Source organism: Hyla sarda, chromosome 5 (genome assembly GCF_029499605.1).
Source record: "Hyla sarda isolate aHylSar1 chromosome 5, aHylSar1.hap1, whole genome shotgun sequence".
In the NCBI taxonomy this organism is placed as follows: Eukaryota; Metazoa; Chordata; class Amphibia; order Anura; family Hylidae; genus Hyla; species Hyla sarda.
This window is the reverse complement of record NC_079193.1, coordinates 238,538,178-238,560,978: the sequence shown is the minus strand read 5'-3', so window position 1 is coordinate 238,560,978 and position 22,801 is coordinate 238,538,178. Positions and strand designations below refer to the sequence as shown.

Below are 22,801 nucleotides of genomic sequence, written 5' to 3'. Positions count from 1 at the left end.
CTAAATCCCATTGAACTCCTATGGAGAGATCTTAAAATCGCTGTTGGGAAATGGCATCCTTCCAAAAAGAGAGACCTGGAGCAGTATGCAAAGGAAGAGTGGTCCAACATTCCGTCTTAGAGGTGTAAGAAGCTAATTGATGGTTATAGGAAGCGACTGATTTAAGTTATTTTTTCCAAAGGGTGTGCAACCATATATTTTGTTAAGGGTGCCAAAAATTTTGTCCAGCATCACTCCAATAAGCATCTAAAAGAAGGCAGTCCCACGGCATATACACCAGGTGGGTTTTCAACCTACCACACCAAGGACAGGCAGAGTCAGACTTAACCCAAATCTTATGTATGAACATCGGAGTCCTATATACTCTGTGTAGGAGAAATAACTGAGACAACCTGTTAGACTCGGACAATGATAGAGACGGAGTAAGCGCTAACACAGTAGAACATTCCTCGTCAGTTAAATCTCCTACATCTCTCTCCCACTTACTATGGACAGTCAAAGGGAACTTCTCATGATGGAAACTAAACAGCTCCCCATATAGCCACGAAATGATCCCTACTGACTCCCGTTTCGTAAACACGGAGGCCAGGACCACATTGGAGTGAATGGTCAACGATTGGGACCTACATTGTGTTTCATACACATAACGTAACTGCAAATACTGATAAAATGAGGAGTGCGGCAAGCCAAACTCCTTTAGGTCCCCAAAAGACCTGGCCACACCCTGAACATCCAGTTGTTCCTGAGTACAGAGTCCTCTTCTCTCCCAAAAGCCAGCATCTACAAAAGAGTAAAAATCAGGCAAGCCAGGGTTATGCCACAACGGTATGAATTTAGTGCAACCATTAAAGGGGTACTCCCACCCTAGACATCTTATCCCCTATCCAATTTTTTATCCCATATAGCCCTAAAATAAAACCACACAGCTTTAGGTTAAACAAAGTACAGTATATTTTTAAGATAACATATATTTGTCAGGGTTGAACCAGTGACATTGATATTTTATTAAGATGTTGTGACCTTTTCCAAATCTTAGTTTTTTCTCTGTTACTTGCTGTGAAACTCATATTACTGTGAGTTTGTAAACCTTCCCTAAGGAATGAATTTGTTTTGAAGTATCAGATATAAAAGTTATCCATAACATGTTGTTTGGTAATAGGCATGATCTGTCACTGTCATAATGTGTTGGGGGGAAAAATTGCAAGATTTAGTTTCGTGAACAAAGAAGGAAAATCAATGGTATCATATTTAGGAATGAACAAGCTGTTTTTAGTCAGGCCTTCTATGACATAGTCTTATTTATTGGTAAAGCTGCATTGTTTATTAATTGCAGCTACTCTCTATTGCAGGATCTCTTTTCAATCAATGCTTATGTTTATGCTCAGAAGCCACAACTGGATATTCACAGTTTTGAAGGTAACTTTACACGGGTAAGTAAACGCTTTCTCTAATTTTTCATATCCACATAATATGCCCTTGAGACAATATTGCATTGACAGCTTAACAGGGGGGAGTTCAGGCCTCACAGAACAAATGTGCATTGCACCTGCAGCACCTCACCGATGAATACTTGTTCTGTCATGAAATCAGTCACATATAGAGGGTCACCTGGACCATTTTTAGGATTATCTGCTCTAGTATTAACTCTCATTTGTGGAAACTTATTGCCGAAAATTTTCACATAACAATGCCTGCTGTTGTTGTGGTTCTATGTAGTCCGTAGCAGCAGCATGGACACAAATACCTATATTAATAACATCATAATAGACATTAAAAATTAGACAATAACATTTCTATTCATTAGTTCTCAGGATTGGATTAGAAGTAGAACAGTACAATATTAAAAAACATTTTCCCCAACATACAAACAAACAAAAAATATGTTTAGTGGAGCGTCCAACATCCCTATACTTTTTATTTAGTGGTTTAGCATTTTATTTAGTGGTTTTATTTTATTATTAAAGATGATGTCCAGTGCTAATAAATGTATCCCCTATCTGCAAAATAGGGGTTAACTGTCTGATCGTGGAGGATCCATTTGCTGGAACACCCCCACCACCACCACGATATCCCAAGGGGCCCTGGCTTGGCCCCGGCTGAGCTGCTGTGTGTAACGTTTCACACACATCAGGTCAGCTGGTACAAACACACCCCCTCCATTCATCTCTTTGGGAGAGGAATGGAGGGGGCGTTTTTCGACCAGCTGATGCGCTAGGTACGAAATGCGCTCTAGCAGCACATAGCTGGGGCCCCGTATGGGGGGGTCATAGGGGTCGAACTTTTAAGTGATTTCTTAGCATTGGACATGTTCTAATTCCTATTTGTTATGTTAAGACATTTGTTAAAGGAGTAGTCCAGTGGTGATTCAGTGGTGAGCAACTTATCCCCTATCCTAAGGATAGGGGATAAGTTGCAGATCGCGGGGGGTCCGACCCCTGGGGCCCCCCGCGATCTCCTGTACGGAGCCCCGACAGCCCGCTGGAAGGGGGCGTGTCGACCTCCGCACGAGGCGGCGTCCGACACGCCCCCTCAATACAACTCTATGGCAGAGCCGAAGTGCTGCCTTCGGCAATCTCCGGCTCTGCCATAGAGATGTATTGAGGGGGCGTGTCGGCCGCCGCCTCGTGCGGGGGTCGACATCCGCTATCTCGGCGGAGAGCCGGGGCCCCGTACAGAGAGATCGCAGGGGGCCCCAGCGGTCGGACCCCCCGCGATCTCAAACTTATCCCCTATCCTTAGGATAGGGGATAAGTTTTTCACCACTGGACTACCCCTTTAAACTTTTTTTTTTGCCCCTTTTTAGCTATTTTAAAATTTCCGCCCTCCTCTACTTTTTGATCTTAACCTTCCCCCAGGTTCTAATGTACAGGGTGGGCCATTTATATAGATACACCTTAATAAAATGGGAATTGTTGGTGATATTAACTTCCTGTTTGTGGCACATTAGTATATGTGAGGGGGGGGAAACTTTTCAAAATGGGTGGTGACCATGGCGGCCATTTTGAATCCAACTTTAGTTTTTCAGTAGGATGAGGGTCATGTGACACATCAAACTTATTGGGAATTTCACAAGAAAAACAATGATGTCCTTGGTTTTAACGTAACTTTATTCTTTCATGAGTTATTTACAAGTTTCTGACCACTTATAAAATGTGTTCAATGTGCTGCCCATTGTGTTGGATTGTCAATGCAACACTCTTCTCCCACTCTTCACACAATGATAGCAAGACCGCAGGAGAAATGCTAGCACAGGCTTCCAGTATCCGTAGTTTCAGGTGCTGCACATCTCTTATCTTCACAGCATAGACAATTGCCTTCAGATGACCCCAAAGATAAAAGTCTAAGGGGGTCAGATCGGGAGACACATTGAGGGCCATTCAACTGGCCCACAATGACCAATCCACATTCCAGGAAACTTTTCATCTAGGAATGCTCGGACCTGACACCCATAATGTGGTGGTGCACCATCTTGCTGGAAAAACTCAGGGAACGTGCCAGCTTCAGTGCATAAAGAGGGAAACACATAATCATGTAGCAATTTCGCATATCCAGTGGCCTTAAGGTTTCCATTGATGAAGAATGGACCCACTATCTTTGTACCCCATATACCACACCATACCATCAATTTTGGTGTTCCAACAGTCTTGGAGGGATCTATCCAATGTGGGTTAGTGTCAGACCAATAGCGGTGGTTTTGTTTGTTAACTTCACCATTCACATAAAAGTTTGCCTCATCACTGAACAAAATCTTCTGCGTAAACTGAGGGTCCTGTTCCAATTTTTGTTTTGCCCATTCTGCAGCATCTGAAACTACGGATACTGGAAGCCTGTGCTAGCATTTCTCCTGCGATGTTGCTATCAGTGTGTGAAGAGTGGGAGAAGAGGGGGGCAGCACATTGAACACATTTTATAAGTGGTAGAAACTTGTAAATAACTCATGAAAGAATAAAGTTACGTTAAAACCAAGCACATCATAGTTTTTCTTGTGAAATTCCCAATAAGTCACATTACCCTCTTCCTATTGAAAAAAAAAACAAAAGATGGATTCAAAATGGCCGCCATGGTCACCACACCACCCATCTTGAAAAGTTTCCCCCCACACATATACTAATGTGCCACAAACAGGAAGTTAATATCACCAACCATTCCCATTTAATTAAGGTGTATCCATAGAAATGGCCCACCCTGTATTATTATTTTTTTTTTATAAATGTAGTTGCACTTTTAAACACAATTTCATTACTACTGTATGCTCTTATAAAATGCATGAGGAGATTGCTTAAAGAGAGTCTGTCAGTGGGCTTTGACACCTGAAAACTGCTGACATTGCTATACCATTTTATATTCCTGGGTGACCTGATTCCATTACTTTTTATTTTGTTAGTGGGCCCCTCATTTTCTGAGATATATAATTTTTTTTACTATTTACTGAATAGTCAGATAGGCAGGAACCAGAAGCCTGCACAGGACTGGTGTTTGTCCTGCTCCCGCTTGCTCCTGATGATTTTTTTTACCTGTCCCGCCGCTCCCTTGTAGGGTGTTTGCTTTACTCTTGCAAAATTTGTATCCAATCCCACACTCTCCCGCTAAAATGGTTGTCCAATCCCTTCTGCTCCCGCTGAAATATTTGTCCAATCCCGTCCACTCACATAGGAATGTACAGACACTAGGGTGCAATTCTCCCCATGTAAATTTATTTTGTAACTTTTGGGACTTTCATTTCTATGCAGTGCACTTTTCGGTAAAAATGACACCTTATCTTTATTCTTTAGGTCAATACGGTTACAAGGATACCCAATTTATATTTATTTATTTTACTACTTTAAAAAAATTATTACTGCATGCGCCAAAATTAGTATGCTTAAAATGGTCATCTTCTGACCCATATCATTTTTTTAAATTTTTTTTTATGTTTACAGGGATGTATCAGGGCTCTTTTTTTGTGCCGTGGTCTGTAATTTTTATTGGTACCATTTTTGTTTTGATGGGACTTTTTGATTGCTTTTTATCATTTTTTTTATGGCATATAAAAATGGCATACAAAAATGCGCAATTTTGAACTTAATTTTTTTTATACGTGTACACCATTGACCGTGCAATCTAAATAACATTATTTTTTTTATAGTTTAGACATTTACGCAATACCACATATGTTTATTTATCTTTTTTACATTATTTTATTTAAAAAATGGGAAAGGATGGGGGATTCACGCTTATATTAGGGAAGGGGTTAATTTTTTTTTACACTTTTAGCTTTTTGTTATAGCTCCCATAGGGTATGTGCAGACTGCAGAGCATTGCACTCTAGGGTCCGTAGAAGACTTTGGCGGTGGCAGGGGGAGGAGACAGTACTGGGAGGGGCACTCTGAATGTGAGATAGTCAGTAACTGTCTCATTTCGACTTATATGGAGGCTGGTGCAGGATTTTGCGGGAACCGCAGGCACGTTTTGCGTTGGGTCCTTTGGGATCCCAATGCAGCCCTCTGGCCGGAACTTTATTAAAGAAGGTGGCGTGAATCAGGCTCAGGAGGATGTCTAAACATGGCTGAGGGGGAAGGTCAGGCTCAGGGGGTGTGAATATGGGCTCAGATAACATTAATCAGGCACGCCCGAGTCTTCCATTTATGCATTTTTACATTTTTTTTTGCAGTATTCCGTTTGACTAAAGGAGATCTGCAGCATGGCGCCATGGCTGACACCCCCCCCTCCATGTATCTCTATGGGAGAGGCAGAGAAACAGCATTCGTTCATCCCTGCCTCTCTCATAGACCTGTATGGAGGGAGCTCAGAGCCCTGGTAATGCCAGGTCCTCATACAGGAGATCGCGGGGGGTCCTGCAGACACGGGATAAGTGTCTAAGACTGCAGTACTCCTTTAAGAGAGTATGCTCAAAATTGTCCTCTTAGTTTTCTGCATACGGGGCTGAATGAGGACTCTTTTTTTTCACCGCTATAGTTTTATCTGTACCATTTTTTTCATGGGACTGTTTGATCGCTTTTTATTCATATTTTTCATTGATAGGGGAAGTTTTCTTTTGCCTCACATTTTTAAAAATACATTTGTGAATGTCCTATTACTTTCTTTTTAACCTCTTAAGGACCAAGGGCGTACAGGTACGCCCTTGGTCCTGCTCTCCTGATATAACGCGGGGTTACACAGTAACCCCGCGTCATATCACGGCGGGCCCGGCGTCATAGTGAAGCCGGGACCCGCCTCTAATAGCGCGCAGCGCCGATCGCGGCGCTGCGCGCTATTAACCCTTTAGCCGCGCGCTCAGAGCTGAGCCGCGCAGCTAAAAGTGAAACCGAAAGTGGCCGGCTAGCTCAGTCGGGCTGTTCGGGATAGCCTCCTCGCTGTCCGATCACCGAATGACTGCTCAGTGCCTGAGATCACCGAATGACTGCCTGAGAGCAGTCATGCGGCAGAATCGTTGATCACTGGTTTCTTATGAGAAACCAGTGATCAGCATAGAAGATCAGTGTGTGCAGTGTTATAGGTCCCTATGGGACCTATAACACTGCAAAAAAAAAGGGAAAAAAAAAGTGAATAAAGATCATTTAACTCCTCCCCTATTAAAAGTTTGAATCACCCCCCTTTTCCAATAAAAAAAAAACACAGTGTAAATAAAAATAAACATATGTGGTATCACCGCATGCGGAAATGTCCGAATTATAAAAATATATCATTAATTAAACCGCTCGGTCAATGGCGTGCGCGCAAAAAAATTCCAAAGTCCAAAATAGTGCATTTTTGGTCACTTTTTATATCATTTAAAAATGAATCAATGAATGATCAATAAGTCCTATCAATGCAAAAATGGTACCGTTAAAAACTTCAGATCACGGCGCAAAAAATGAGCCCTCATACCGCCCCATACACGGAAAAATAAAAAAGTTATAGGGGTCAGAAGATGACAATTTTAAACGTATTAATTTTCCTGCATGTAGTTATGATTTTTTCCAGAAGTCCGACAAAATCAAACCTATATAAGTAGGGTATCATTTTAATCGTATGGACCTACAGAATAAAGATAAGGTGTCATTTTTACCGAAAAATTTACTACGTAGAAACGGAAGCCCCCAAAAGTTACAAAACTGCGTTTTTTTTCAATTTTGTCGCACAATGATTTTTTTTTCCGTTTCACCGTAGATTTTTGGGCAAAATGACTGATGTCATTACAAAGTAGAATTGGTGGCGCAAAAAATAAGCCGTTTGATGTTCCGTTATGAAAACCCTGAATATTGGCCATTAAACGTCCGTTAGAAAATCCCATACGTCCATTAGAAAATCCCATTATAGTCTATGGGATTTTTACATTATCCGTTTTAATCCGTTATAGTCCGTTATTAATAACGGACGTTATTTTGTGACGAGAGAACGAATGGAAGAAATAATGCATGCACTATTTCTCCCGTTATTATCTTCCGTCACAAAATAACGTCCGTTATTAATAACGGACTATAACGGATTAAAACGGATAATGTAAAAATCCCATAGACTATAATGGGATTTTCTAACGGACGTATGGGATTTTCTAGGGTTTTCATAACGGAACATCAAACGGATCTTTAAAACGGATTAATTTTATAGTGTGAAAGCAGCCTAATACATGTACAAGCTGACTGACCAAAACAGAATCCATCAGTGATTTCAAATTTCCATTCTAGCTTATGTATAGGGTTCTCTTTTTTTTTTTATGTTTATATACCATAACAGGTCATGTGCACAGGAGTTGTCTTGACGAGGATGCATTTCCCTGCATATATATATATTATTTATGTTTTTAAAGGGATTTTTTTTTAACCTCTTAAGGACTCATGGCCTACCTGTACCTGAAAAACAGCTAACAGCATGCGGCACCGATCGTTGTGTCGCGCGCTGTTAACCCTTCAGACGCTGTGATCAAAGTTGATCGCCGCGTCTGAAAAAGAAAGTAAACGCTTCCCGGCAGCTCCTGATTGGGACATCGCGATAAAATCGCAATGTTCCGATCAGCTGAGACGCAGGCGGAGGTCTCCTTAGCTTTGGCTTTGCAGGGATCAGCATAAGAGATCATTGTGTGCAGTGCTATAGCTCCCTATGTGAGCTATAGCACTGCAAAAAAAAGTGGAAAAAAAAAAAGTTAACAAAAGGTCATTTAACCCCTTCCCTAATAAAAGTTTGAATCACCCCCTGTGTAAATAAAAATTAACATATGTGGTATCGCCGCGTGCGTAAATGTCTGAACTATAAAATTATATAATTATTTAAACCGCACGATCAATGGCGTACGTGCAAAAAAATTCCAAAATAGCGTATTTTTGGTCACTTTTTATATCATAAAAAATTAATAAAAAGTGATCAAAAAGTCCGATCAACACAAAAATGGTACCGATAAAAACTTCAGTACACGGCGCAAAAAATGAGCCCCATACCAGCCTGTAGGCGGAAAAATAAAAAAGTTACAGGGGTCAGAAGATGACAATTTTAAACGTATACATTTTCCTGCATGTAGTTATGATTTTTTTCAGAAGTGCGACAAAATCAAACCTATATAAGTAGGGTATCATTTTAACCGTATAATAAAGATAAGGTGTAATTTTGACCAAAAAATGCACTGCGTAGAAAAGGAAGCCCCCAAAAGTTACAAAATGAAATTTTTTCTTCAATTTTGTTGCACAATGATTTTTTTTTCCCGTTTCGCCGTGGATTTTTTTGTATAATGACTGTCACTGCAAAGTAGAATTGGTGGCGCAAAAAATAAGCCATCATATGGATTTTTAGGTGCAAAATTTAAAGCGTTATAATTTTTAGAAGGTGATGAGGAAGAAATGAAAATGCAAAAACGGAAAAATGCCGAGTCCTTAAGGGGTTAAACCGGTGGGGCCCTTTTCACACCAACATCATGACTCCTGTTAACAAAGTAAGGCACATGCCATGTGAAGGATCTGCTTTATAATTAATATAGATTGGCACCAAAAAACGACATTGACTTTAAGAGGATCCACCAATGTTCGGGACAGCAGGGATAAAGGTGCTGCCTATGCTATGCTTTCCATTACAAATTACCTGACTGACCCATGAAAACAGTCATGGTTTAATGGAAATGTACACAGCCTGTTGTATTTTCTGTTATAATATCTTTATTCGGTTCTCTGTTATTTAATTATAAATTGTAATGGTGTAAAGTGCTGTCCTTGTACATGTTTTAGTAATGTTAAGCCATAAGTATAATTGTATTTGTCCATTCTTTTAGACAAAGGTGAAGGAGTTAAACTCTCATGGTTTCATTTTGAAGATGAACCCAGAAAATTAAATTGATCTGTGGTTAAATGGGATTTGACACTAGTAAAATGGTATCATATATTGATGTTTTAACAATCCACTTATCTCTGAAAGATAATCTCAGAATTTGCTAAAAGAGCACTCTTTTGTCTTCCTCATGTTACTGGATATTTCTGAAAATTTAGTAGAAACTCAGACTTTTCTCCTAAAATGGATTCTGTTTAAAGTGATGGCTATTTTCTTTCTTCAGCATCAAACACTTAAATGTGTTATGAACTGCCTGATTGGAATTATACTTATATTTCATTGGGTCACTTAAAGGTAATATCTTCAGGGGGACATGAAATCTTACACGGTGTGACATTAACTTTAAAACAGACCAAAAACACTAGATACTGGTGCAGGGAACCAAGCACTACAAAGAGTCTGTCACACATAGGGTTAACTTTGCAGATCCATTAACATATACTATATTGACATTACTATAAACTGATCTGCAGTGCCATATAGCATCTAGTAATTTCACTATGCGTAACAGGCTGAATTGACTTTCTGTATTAGGCACCAGGTTCCACAACACAGCAAATTGATAAGTAGTTAGTATAGAAATATGTAGTTTACATAGTTTTATTGTGTAAATATAACCCTATACTATTATCTTCAATAATTGTTATTTAGTTTATCTGGACACAGCTTTAAAAGGGTCTTCATGGTTTAAACCAGCATGTATTTAAGTGCATGTTTTTAATTTCTTCCAAAGTAAATGGTATTACGGTACTTTTGTCCTAGAAATTGAGAGAGGAGGTGGGTATCTAAGGCCCCACACTTTTTATGGAAATTCTGCCTGTAATTTCCACTAGAAAATTCTAGACAGATTCCGCTTACAGCAGCTACCTCCAAAATCGCCGCAGACTGTAAACATCTTCCCATTTACTACAAAGTATTGACAGGTCCTCTCCAGCGGACTCCCCTGGAAGAATGGAACTCCTTGCTTTAGATACTCTCTTTAATAGAACATTTGAGTGTCTGACCTGTAACAGTACAGGGGTAGCATCCACTACAGAAAAAAACTTTTACCAGCTGAGACCCACAACAAGATTTCTGAAACCCACAACAATATTTATTAGTGTATACCAACCTAAAAAGGAAATAGAGCCCAATAGAGAGAATGCAGTTTTGCATGTTGAAAACAGCTATATTGTTTTTGCTTTTGAATTACCTTCATAGCATGTGTTTCTATTAAAGCCCAATAAATGTATCTAAAATAAAGGTCACCACACACATTACATAGAAGTCAGCCAAACTCCCAGATTTTACTGGGACCAGCCAACTCTAATATGTAAGGGGGTTGTCTGGGTCCCCTCCAACAGCAGATGTTGATGAAAAGAAGGATCGGGCATATTCATTTTCGACCATGCCTAATCTTCTGTTCTGACAGGATAAAACCCACCATCAGAGGCATCTAGCAGAACCCCATTCTTCTTTTACTATTGAGAACACTTTTATGTTCCTGGAACAACTAAATTATGATTGAATGATGCAGAAAGTGTATAGAATTTTTTTTCCTTTTTCACTATATGAAGAATAACATTTATTTACTGAAGTTAAAATTTCCCTTTTATGTCACCACCACCACCGATCAGCTGTTTGCCAGAACTGTAGTGCCCGCATACACTGTATAGTCGTCTTGCTGGGCTACTGCAGCTCAGCACCCATAAAAGTGAATTAGAGCTGAGCTGCATTAACCTAGCACATGATACATCCAAATGTCATGAGAGACATGAGCTGCTAGCTATTCTTAGTTCAGCTTTGTTTGTGTGGCGATTTTATTCATGCATCTTCAGAGATACAGACCCAGCTAAAGTAAAAATAAAGAAAGAAGAGGGAGGTGCAGGCTGTCAAAAAAAAAAAAAAAAAAAAACTGCAAGGAAAATATTAAGTTGCATGTTCAGCTTATTTTTACATTAGATTCATGCCATTATATACCATTTTAACTATTTTCTAACCTTTTAACTCAATTTTAAACTATTTCTTTGGGATCAAGTGGCAGGAAAAACAGTCATAGATCAGCTCACCGTTTCTTCATAAACATCATGCCCTGGAGATGAGGTCCGGAAGCATGGATGCAGGGAACACTCTTCCCTGATAGATGCAGACAAGTGGATAGTTTCAAGGGAGCATGGCTCATACGAATTATAATTTTGATCGGTCAGTGTACACCTGCAGAATACTTTTATGATATGAAATGGCTGATATGGCGCACAAACTCGGGTTGGCGACTAAATGCACGTACTGTTATGCTAGGCTACTAGTTATGATAAGCTGCTGTTCATGCGGCATTCAGCAGGCTTACGGTCCGTAAACAGATGCCGGACCTGAAGTAAGACATTGAAGTATCTGCCGTGGCGCATGATTTTTGTTTTGTATGACAGGTATATGAGACGTCATGTGAGGCCACTATTCATACTGCACGGCATCAGCAGGTATGAAGATATGGCTATACAGAGTTGCATGTTGAATTACCATCGGCCTAAGAAGTGGTTACTCTGGTTGAATAATGGTGTGATTATCCCTCACCTGAGCACCACACAGCATGTTTTGAAGGTTTTACGTCAGTTCCAGCAGGGAGGCGGATCCACGGTGGGGTTGGCAATATGTACATTGTTTATTTAGCCCCCCCCCCCCCCCCCGTGTGGATGGTATCATTGCCATGACTAAGAGCTTTGGCTCATAACGCGTCAACATTTAACTCCTTGTGTTTTATTGAGTGACATGTCACTTGCCGCTCCAGCGGAAAACCATTTTTAATGTGCACTAATTAAAAGTTTTTTTTATATATATATATTTATTAGTTTTATATTAAATGTAACAACATACAATTAAAACAACCCCAAGAGGATCCACCCCTCCCTGCCAGTACCAAAATAACAATTGGGCCATAATACAGGGTGTAAAAAGAAACAATAGGAGCAGTCCATTTTCTATAGATCATAAAATATTTTAAGTAGGAGTGTGAGGAGTATCCCCATAGAAAACACCAACACAGTAACACCACAAACATAACCATTCACACACACACACACACACACACACGAGAACACTTCCTAGGAGCTCACAAGTTACCAAGTAACTACAGTAAGAGTGGGAGGTTCCCCTAACCAGAGGATCTGTAGAGACATCCAACAACATCCACGGCACCCATACTTTATCAAATTTTTTCGGGCATCTCCGACTTACGTACAGGGTATGGTAGAGGGAAACATATTTATTTACTAAGGCGATCCACCGGGACAGTAGAGGAGAGGACACGTCTTTCCACGACATCACTATGACTTTGCGTGCACAAAACAGGAGAAAGCGGATCAATATGCGCCTGTAAGAGCCCATCACCAAACCATTAATAACTCCCATCAAACAAACTTCTGCCATCAAAACAAAGGGGAATTCCAGATGATCTGACAGGAATTGCATCACCTCACTCCAGAAGGGCACAACACAGGAACAATTCCACACCGCATGCAAAAAAGCCCCCCTCTCTCTCCCACACCTGAAACAAACTTCCGACCCCGAGACCCCCATGCGATGCAGTCTAACAGGAGTATAAAATAAATGGAGAACAAACCTGGATTGAATGAGCATATATATCAGGCACTAACCACCGTAGGATAATACGTCTTAACCACTTCCCTCCACATGTCTACTGAAAGACTAGGAACATCCTCGACCCATTTCAGCTGTGCAATAGCAAATGGATCTGGACCCACCGATTGCAATAAAGCAGGGTCTGCAACCTTTAAGACAAAAAGAACCACTTGGACCCGTTTCCGAAGAAAGAAAAAAAAACTGGGAGCCGCAAAACCATTGCGACATTTAAAACAAATATAACACTGCATATATTGTTTCTTACCTTATCTTCTTTTCTTGGGCCCAGGCCTGGGGTGGGCTTTTTTGGGGCCCAGGCCTGGGGTGGGCTTTTTGGGGGCCCAGGCCTGGGGTGGGCTTTATTTGGGCCCAGGCCTGGGGAGAGGGGGTTAATGCTGCCACGGGGTGAGGGGTTAATGCTACCACTGCCATGAGGTGAGGGGTAACTTAACCCCTTACCCCATGGCAGCGTTAACCTCTCACCCCGTGGCAGCGAGAACGCTGCCGCTGCCATGGGGTGAGGGGTTAAGTTACCCCTCACCCCATGGCAGCGGTAGCGTTAACCCCTCACCCCGCGGCAGCATTAACGCTGCCGCGGGGTGAGGGGTTAAAGGAGTAGTCCAGTGGTGATTCAGTGGTGAGCAACTTATCCCCTATCCTAAGGATAGGGGATAAGCTGCAGATCGCGGGGGGTCCGACCGCTGGGGCCCCCTGCGATCTCCTGTACGGAGCCCCGACAGCCGGCGGGAAGGGGGCGTGTCGACCTCCGCACGAGGCGGCGGCCGACACGCCCCCTCAATACAACTCTATGGCAGAGCCGAAGCGCTGCCTTCGGCAATCTCCGGCTCTGCCATAGAGATGTATTGAGGGGGCGTGTCGGCCGCCGCTTCGTGCGGGGGTCGACACCCGCTATCTCGGCAGAGAGCCGGGGCCCCGTACAGAGAGATCGCAGGGGGCCCCAGCGGTCGGACCCCCCGCGATCTCAAACTTATCCCCTATCCTTAGGATAGGGGATAAGTTTTTCACCACTGGACTACCCCTTTAATGCCCCGCTGTCAAGTGAGTAATGTACTTTACATACTCACCAGCTCCTCCAGCGTCTTCCTCTCCCGGCGGCGCACCTCGACTTTAGCGCAGGCCAGCAACGTCACTCATGTGACGTTACATTGTCACATGACAGTGAGGATCCGCGCGGCCCCGGAAGAAGAGACTCCGCTCCGATGGCACCAGGGCAGGTAAGTAAACCGACGACGCCGTGACGGCGGCTCACGGGCTCAGATCATTCCAAGACACTGCATTGTCCCGGAATGAGAGTGACCGGGACCCGGGACAGACTCGCGGAGCCGCGACAAAGTAGTAAAAGAGCCCTGGGTTGCCGACCCCTGCAATAAAGCATAACTCTGAGTGAGAGGCTTAGCCAGGTCAGTGGATCCCAGGAGCAACTCCAGATCAATGAACACAGGGGTAACTTCCAGGGAACCAAACTGTGGGGAAACCGCATGTCGCAACTGAAGATACCTGTAATGGGCATCCTGAGGGACATTAAAATGGTCTCTCAAGTCAGCAAATGTAGGAAAGACACAGTCATCTCCAAACAAGTGCATAGTGAATTTTATTCCATGGGAGCTCCAAACCCCAGCCACCTCCAACTCCAGCAGGTGTTCCAAATGAGGGTTACCTCACAGCGCTGCTCGGGGAATAACCACCGGCTGAGGGAAGCTCCCGGAAACCACCGACCAGACCGCAGCCACCGTCTTAATAGGAGCCAGCATGGATGAAGAGGGAGCATACCTGTACAATACATTAGTCAAAGCCCCTGCTAGAGCTGTGAAGGCATTAGAGAGATCCAGGTCAATTCACCAGGCCGCGTACAGCAGCTGTGAAGCTAGAAAATAGTTATACATATTAGGAGCAGCAAGTCCTCCCCGCTGTTTTGGCGCCTGGAGCAGTGCCTTTCCCAATCTTGGAGGTTTATTCTGCCAATCGAAGGCGCTCAGAGCCTTGTCCAGTTTAACAAAAAAAAACCTAGGGGGGGTAATAGGTGACAAATGAAAGAGATACATTTTGGGAGGAAGATCATCTTAAAAAAGCACTGCGTTGTCCCCATCGGGGTAAATACTCACATATCACCCACAAGCACTGCCCTCCTTGTCCTCCTGTTTCTTGCTGGCCGCCGGCGCTGACACTCTATACTGTACGCTGTATCCGTGCACACAGGCTGCAAAAGATAAACAAAATAAACTTTAGCTCACCTTCTCCTTCGGTCCGGACCAGCTTCCTGGGCACAGGAACGTCAGACGTCAGCCTATCACCGACCACAGCGATGTTCCGCCTCGGCCTGTGATAGGTTGAGCCTAATGTCATGTAAGAAGCAGGCCGGACGTAGGAATGTGCGTTAAAGTTTATTTTGTTTACCTTTTGCAGCCCGGGCATAGGGATACAGCGTACAGGATAGAGTGTCAGCACCGGCGGCCTGCAACAAGTGCAGCGCTGGGTTGATAATTAATTTGGGGGGGGGGGAAATACCGTTATATACCGTGAAACTGCCATAAGTTACAAAAATGCCGTCATACACATATTTGGTCATACCGCCCAGCCCTACCATAAACTCAGAATTACTAGGAGACACCTCGATTCCCAAATACCTGAATCGAGACACAGCCTGCAAACCATTGGGCAATGTAGAAGGCAAAACCCCTCCCCGGGACAAGGACATAATAGATGATTTAACCCTATTTACTCTAAGGCCCGAGACCTCCCCAAACCTATCCAGGAGATCAAACAGAACACATAGGGAGCCCTCCATATCAGCTAACTTAACAAAGGTGTCATCGGCATACATAAATATCTTTTCGGTCAGGGACCCTTTGGGGACTCCCTTAATAGAATTGGAGGCACGAACCGCTGCCGCAAGAGGCTCCACAACCAAAGCAAACAGAAAAGGAGATAAAGGGCACCCTTGCCTTGTGCCCCTGCCTAGCGGAAATTAGTCAGAAATCTCGAAATTGGTTTGTATTCTGGCACTTTAAACGTTAAGTTTTAACTATTTTAATCTCTGGGAGCTGGATCCTTGTTTTTCCACTTGTCTATTTCTTTGGGATACTGGAATTCACAAATTGATACTTTGGTGGAAAACTATATTACCCATAACAGCCTGCACTTCTTCCATTACAGCTGAAGTAAGTATAGCCTGCACCATATGTCTCTCCTGTCATTTGACGATCTCTGTTTGCACTCTGTAAAACATGTGCGGCACACTGATAGAGTACAGTACAGAGCATGTAGTGTAAAATGTTACATTGGCATAAATGTAGACAGCATCCTGCAGCCTATATGTATCCTAATAAAATAAAGTATATATTATATGTATTGCCACATAGAGCAGTGAGGATGGTTGACATCATGCTGTTTGCCCACAGCAAGCCCTAAAAAATGAAAATTGCATTGATATGAGTGACATTATCAAATAAAAAATAACTACTTATCTATGATGGCATTGTCTAATTAGCATTCGTGTGCACACACACACACACACACACACACACACACACACGTGCTTTTCTGTGTTATTCATGCTTGGGGAAAAAAGCACTTTAAATGCTATAACATGCAAAGACATTTTGGACAATTGTATGCTTCCCATTTTGCAGCAACATTTTTGGGAAAAGCTCTTTTCTGGTCCAGTATGACTGTGCCACAGTGCCCATAGCAAGTTCCTTAAAGAGGCACTGTCATTGTTAAAAACTTTTCATATATTGCAGGACTCATTATAATATGACATTTCACAATATACACCTGTTAAAAAAAATAAAAATGTTCACCTGAAATTCAAGCTCAAAATAGCCACCACTAGGGGTTGCCTGTCTTTTAGCCAGACAGACTAGTCTAGATTTTACAGCATACTGGATACCGGCCATAAAGCATACCGGTATCCAGTATAGGAGATTTCTATTGTGTATGCAAAACTACAGATAAAGGATGTGTGGACATGCTGGGAGCTGTAGTTTTAAAACAGTTGGAGGCAACACTGCTCTAACACAGTTATTTGCAAACATTGCAGCTTCAGTTGTTACTAAACTACAACTCCCAGCATGCTGAAATAGTCAAAGCTTTCTCGGACTCCTGAATGACAAAGAAGTTGATCAGACATTCAGGAGTCTGTGAAAGATGAATGACAAACATAGTGACAGCTATGCGGATTAGCATCCAACTTTACTAGGAGAAGATAAAACAGATAGAACATGTATTCATAAAAATGCTGTACTTTTATCTAAAAAATCCTTGCACTAATTTTATAAAGATCTATTCTTATATTTATACATTTTATCCTGTTATGAATTCACCATAATGTCTTCTGATTACTGCAGGCAAGCTTCAAGCATCCCCCTTTGTGTAACATGTACAGCATGAAACCAGAGAGGAAAGGGTTACAGAGCAGAGAGTACTGATTGGCTGACTGCACAGGCTTGCTCCTGTGAGGGAGACAGACTTGACACCCCCCCTCCAGCCTGCACAATGAAAAAGTAACTCGCCAGCAGATAAATGCTTATATCTCTGGATATATAGGTCCGAGACACATAAAAATGATATGCACATGATCAGGATTGGGTACTGAGTATCATATCACTTTTTTTCTTTTTTTTTTGCACTATGACAGGTACACTTTAACAATACCATTTAAATTATGTTGAAAACCCTTCGAGAATAAGGACAGTTATTATAGCTGCAAAGGGGCCCCAGCTTCATATACAAGAGATACTCCAGTGGAAAACACGTTTTTCTAATCAACTGGTGGCAGAAAGTTATGCAGATCTGTAAATGACTTGTATTTAAAAAACTTAATCCTTCCAGTACTTATCAGCTGCTGTATGCTCCAGAGGAAGTCGTATAGTTCTTTTTTGTCTGAACACAGTGCTCTCTGCTGGACCTCTGTGTTTCAGGAACTGTCCAGAGCAGGAGAGGTTTGCTATGGGAATATGCTCCTAAAATAGAAGTAATTTACAAATCTGTTGAACTTTTTGCCACCAGGTAATTAAAAAAAATGTTTTCCACTTGAGTACCCATTCAACACCCATAGTTTTAGAATAAAATGTTGAACAAGCTTGTCTAGGTGTAACAGCTGATGTCTACATACTTTTGGCCACTTATCTTAAATGTTTAAGCAGAAACATTATTATCTCAAGAAGCTCTTTTAGTAGCATTATTAAACTTTATTAATTGCCTTTTTGCGTTCAATGCCTTTATTTTTAATTACAGGAAGATACGGACCCATCTATTCATGAAAGCCTTGGAATAGAAAACACTTTGTGGGCAAGCACAGTGGTTGCGTCTGGTAGGAAAATTCTATTTTTATTTCTCTACATTATACATGCTGGTCTTGCTTTTTAAGTACAATTTAGTCTTTATACAAATAAACCATTAAGTACAAGAGTTAGGTTAAATTGGGGAAAAGTTTTTTATTGTATCATTAAATAGTCTGAAGAAGATGAATTGTGTATTTCTTAAATGCTGTAACTATGTATTTACTTATTTAATAAAAAAACTTTTTGGGCGGTTGCCATATTGAACACAGACTATTCCTTCCTATATTAAAGGGCTACTCCTGTGGAACATATTTGTAAATTACTTCTATTACTTCCAATACTTATCAGCTTCTGTATATAACAGAGGAAGTTAAGTTGTTCTTTTCTGTCTGACAACAGTGCTCTCTGCTGCCACCCTTGTCCATGTCAGAAACTGTCTGGAGCAGAAGAGTTTTGCCATGGGGCTTTGCTCCTGCTCTGTGCAGTTCCTGACATGGACAGAGGTGTCAGCAGAGAGCACTGTGGTCAGACAGAAAATAACTCAACTTCCTCTGGAGTATACAGCAGCTTATAAGTACTGGAAGAATTAAGATTTTTTTTATAGAAGTTATTTATAAATCTGTTTAACTTTCTGGAACTAGAATTGGTTTCCACTAGAATACCCTTTTAAATGTATAAAAATTTAAATGGCAGCTGGAATAAGTGGAAGTCAGCTGAAAGACAAATGTTGTGGATTAAATAACATTTCCTGGAAGTGATTGGAGCACATTACCCATTTCCAAAGACCCAGGAGTAGAGCTGATATTAATTTAATGTTAATGGAATGGATATATTCCAAGTTAACATAGCAGACCTGATAAGTGGACTGTAGAAGCAGTAGGCGTGAGCCTGTTTTTTTTTATTTTTGAAACAGTTAAGGATAGGATTTTTATACTTTGTATTCATTGACAGCAAGTTGCGATCTTGAAAATATATTAAAAATTATTTTATTGCATAACCCCCTTCAATAGCTTGAGACAGAATAAAGTAATTATCAACCGTGACAAACAATAGAGAATTAACCTCTTCAGGACACAGGGCGTATGGATACGCCCTGCATTCCGAGTCCTTAAGGACCGAGGGCGTATCCATACGCCCGTGGGAAATCCGGTCCCCACCGCTAGCCGGTTGGGGACCGGAGCCGGATGCCTGCTGAAATCATTGAGACCCCCCCCATGTCGGCGATCGGAGAAAATCGCATGTCAATTCAGACATGCAATTTTCTCCAATTCCGATCACCCGGAAAATAGGGCTGATCGGAGTTGTCAGCAACAGCCCCGATCAGCCTAAAGGATTGGAGTGAGGTCGCAAAGCTGCGATCTACTCCTATCCCCTGCCATTACTCAGAACGGAGTTCTGACCAATGGCAGCGCAGGACAGGGGGTTGCCATGGCAACCCCCGTTCTGCCCGCCCCTGGATGTCGAGGGGCTCTGGGAAGAAGATGGAGGCTGTACCTGCAGGAGAAGATGCCTGGGGACCTGGGATCTTCGCTGGAGCCTGCTGGATCTGGGCATGCTGTCTGGGCATGCTGGGAGTTGTAGTTTTGCAACATCTGGAGGGTCACAGTTTGGAGACCACTGTTACAGTGGTGCCCAAACAGTAGCCCTCCAGATGTTGCCAAACTACAACTCTCAGCATGCCTCGACTGCCCAGGCATGCTGCGAGTTGTAGTTCTGTAACATCTATCCCTTCAGATTTAGCAATTTTCATGACATTTTTGAAAATTGCTGCTCTACTTTGAAGCCCTCTTATTTTTTCAAAAAGCAAAAATATGTCCATTTTATGATGCCAACATAAAGTGGACATATTGTATTTGTGAAGAAAAATAAAATTTATTTGGAATATCCATTTTCCTTACAATTAGAGAGCTTCAAAGTTAGAAAAATGCAAAATTTTCTAAATTTTCATGAAATTTGGGGATTTTTCACCAAAAAAGGATGCAATTAACGCCGAAAATTTACCACCAAATAGTAGAATATGTCACGAAAAATCAATCTCAGAATCGGAATATTCGGTAAAAGCGTTTTCGCGTTATTAATTCGTAAAGTGACGGTGGTCATAATTGCAAAAAAGGGCTCAGTCCTTAAGGTGAAAAAGGGCTGCGTCCTTAAGGGGTTAAGGATATGTGTTGGTGTATTCGACCTCTCATGGTATGTCACTAATTATAGTTGGTATTGTACAAGAAAATTCATTATATCACAATATGACACATTCTGCATCCGAAAAAAAGTTATGATGCAAAACAGAGAGTTTGCTACCGACTCGTAGGAAAGATATGTATATCGGCACCCTAAATAAAGCAAAAAAATGAAATCAGTTACAGTAGAAAGACACCCTTTACAAACACTGATTATTACCAAAAAGCTGGTCTCCACCATGGCTTTGCAAGCCCCGCAATAACCAGCGGGAAGGTAGAAAGACCCAGTCAATTACCTGCCTCCGGATGTGCAATGCTGAACAATGTTCTACATTTTTCTGCAAATTTAAAGTCGCAATGTATGGCAATTTTTTTTTTTTTTTTTTTAAACTGCACAAAAACCATTGATTAAATTGACCCAAAGTGTATGCAGTTCAAGCTTTCCTCCAGTTTGGCATGTAGGCTAAGGTATGATGAAATGGAATTAAAAGTTCATGTATATACTGTAACTAGTGACAACTGGAATATGCAGCAGGACATGTCAGGCGTAAATCATCTTTCCTATGGTTTCCTCTCAAGCCCATCATGAGACTATACACAGCCACTTACACTGTACGTATTATAGCTTTTAATCAATTTATTCTACAGGAATATTAGGAAATTATAGATAATGTAATTTCCTTTATATTTTTGACTGCTTCCAAAAACAAGGTAAACTAAGTATACATGTATCATGTAAGAAGAATCCATACGGTTTTAAACTGTTTCCCTGTGTGCTGACAAGTTCCATGGCTTATAATAAGATGGTTTGGAATTTTTAATAAAACACTTCAAACTGTAGAAACTGGTATAAAATCCTAATGGACACTTACTCCTTGGATTCATTGCACCTTATCTTCTGTGCATTGAATCCCTTATGCCCTTACATTAAACTACTGTTACTGATCCTTCGCACTATCGATTTGTGGTCTTTCGCCTCTAAAATTGTCAGGACAGCAGCAATCAGAGCTGAACATTTCTGAGGTATTCCCCACATAATTCCCATAGCACTTCTCAATGGCCCGACCTTGACCCTCATGACTTTTTACAGTGTTAGTGACAAACCTTAATGTGAGAATTAAGCGTTGTTAACTCTGGATATGCAGTGTGAAGACTTGTCAAAGTTAATACTTTGTAATAGTTATTATTTTGCTATTAGTTTTCTGCTTCTAATAATTTGCAGTTTCTTGTATTATTGGTCCTAAAGCTGAAGACTATTTTATGTTTAGAGCATCTGTTATTATAATATACCTTTTCGGGTTCAGACAAATGATAATGTGAGACACTAGTATTATGGCCTTTGTGATGGCGCCATGATAACTGATCCCAATGGGTGTGGACAAACTCAAGTAATAGAATAGTACTGCATCAATAATTGTCAGAAAGCTTTATGGAAATCTAGACTGAACTCTTGGTAATATTAACAACACCAATGACTATTTCTTCATATAATTTAATCTAGTTATTGTAGGCATGAGATTTGTGTAGGTGGATCCTGCCAATGTCTGTTTCCCTCTACAAAAAACAAAAAAAAAATACTTGTATGCTCGGCTGGTCCTACTTGTTCATGTAGGATAGTAGATTCATTTCACAGATATGTTAAGTCTGAGGCTTAGAGGACAAATGAAATAGACTAGAACTGCATAATCAAATCAAACTATACAACAATTGTTTACATTGTAAGCAAGGTGACACAAATGTGTCCTGCAGATTTTTTTTTATCCAGACTGTAGGAGATTGCTTTGCAGGTGCACTGAAGAATAATAATAAAAAAAAGTATTGAATTACATATTTGTGTGAGTGTATATATATATATATATATATATATATATACACACACACACAGTGGGGATCAAAAGTTTGGGCGCCCCAGGTACAAATTTGTATTAATGTGCATAAAGAAGCCAAGGAAAGATGGAAAAATCTCCAAAAGGCATCAAATTACAGATTAGACATTCTTATAATATGTCAACAAAAGTTAGATTTGTGGACCGATGAGGTTAAAATTGAACTTTTTGGCCGGAATGAGCAAAGGTACATTTGGAGAAGAAGGGGAACATAATTTAATGAAAAGAACCTCTGTCCAACTGTTAAGCATGGGGTGGATCAATCATGCTTTGGGGTTGTATTGCAGCCAGTGGCACAGGGAACATCTCACAAGTAGAAGGAAAAATGGATTCAATAAAATTTCAGCAAATTTGGGATGCTAACTTGATGCCATCTGTGAAAAAGCTGAAGTTAAAGAGAGGATGGCTTCCACAAATGGATAATGATCCTAAACACACCTTGTAATCCACGGGGGATTGCATCAAGAGGCGTAAACTGAAGGTTTTGCCATTGCCTTCACAATCTCCTGATCTCAACATAATTGAAAAT

General features: G+C 41.2%; 1 protein-coding gene across 3 annotated transcripts in view; it reads left to right on the top strand.

Annotated features, from left to right (window-relative positions):
* ATP9B (ATPase phospholipid transporting 9B (putative)) overlaps window positions 1-22,801 on the top strand; it is a 323,289-nt gene that overhangs the window by 135,373 nt on the left and 165,115 nt on the right. For all 3 annotated transcript variants that reach the window (XM_056521396.1, XM_056521395.1, XM_056521397.1), the window contains exons 9-10: window positions 1,350-1,430; window positions 18,163-18,238. In XM_056521396.1, the coding sequence (XP_056377371.1) occupies window positions 1,350-1,430; window positions 18,163-18,238 (157 nt within the window). The remainder of the gene's footprint in view (window positions 1-1,349; window positions 1,431-18,162; window positions 18,239-22,801) is intronic.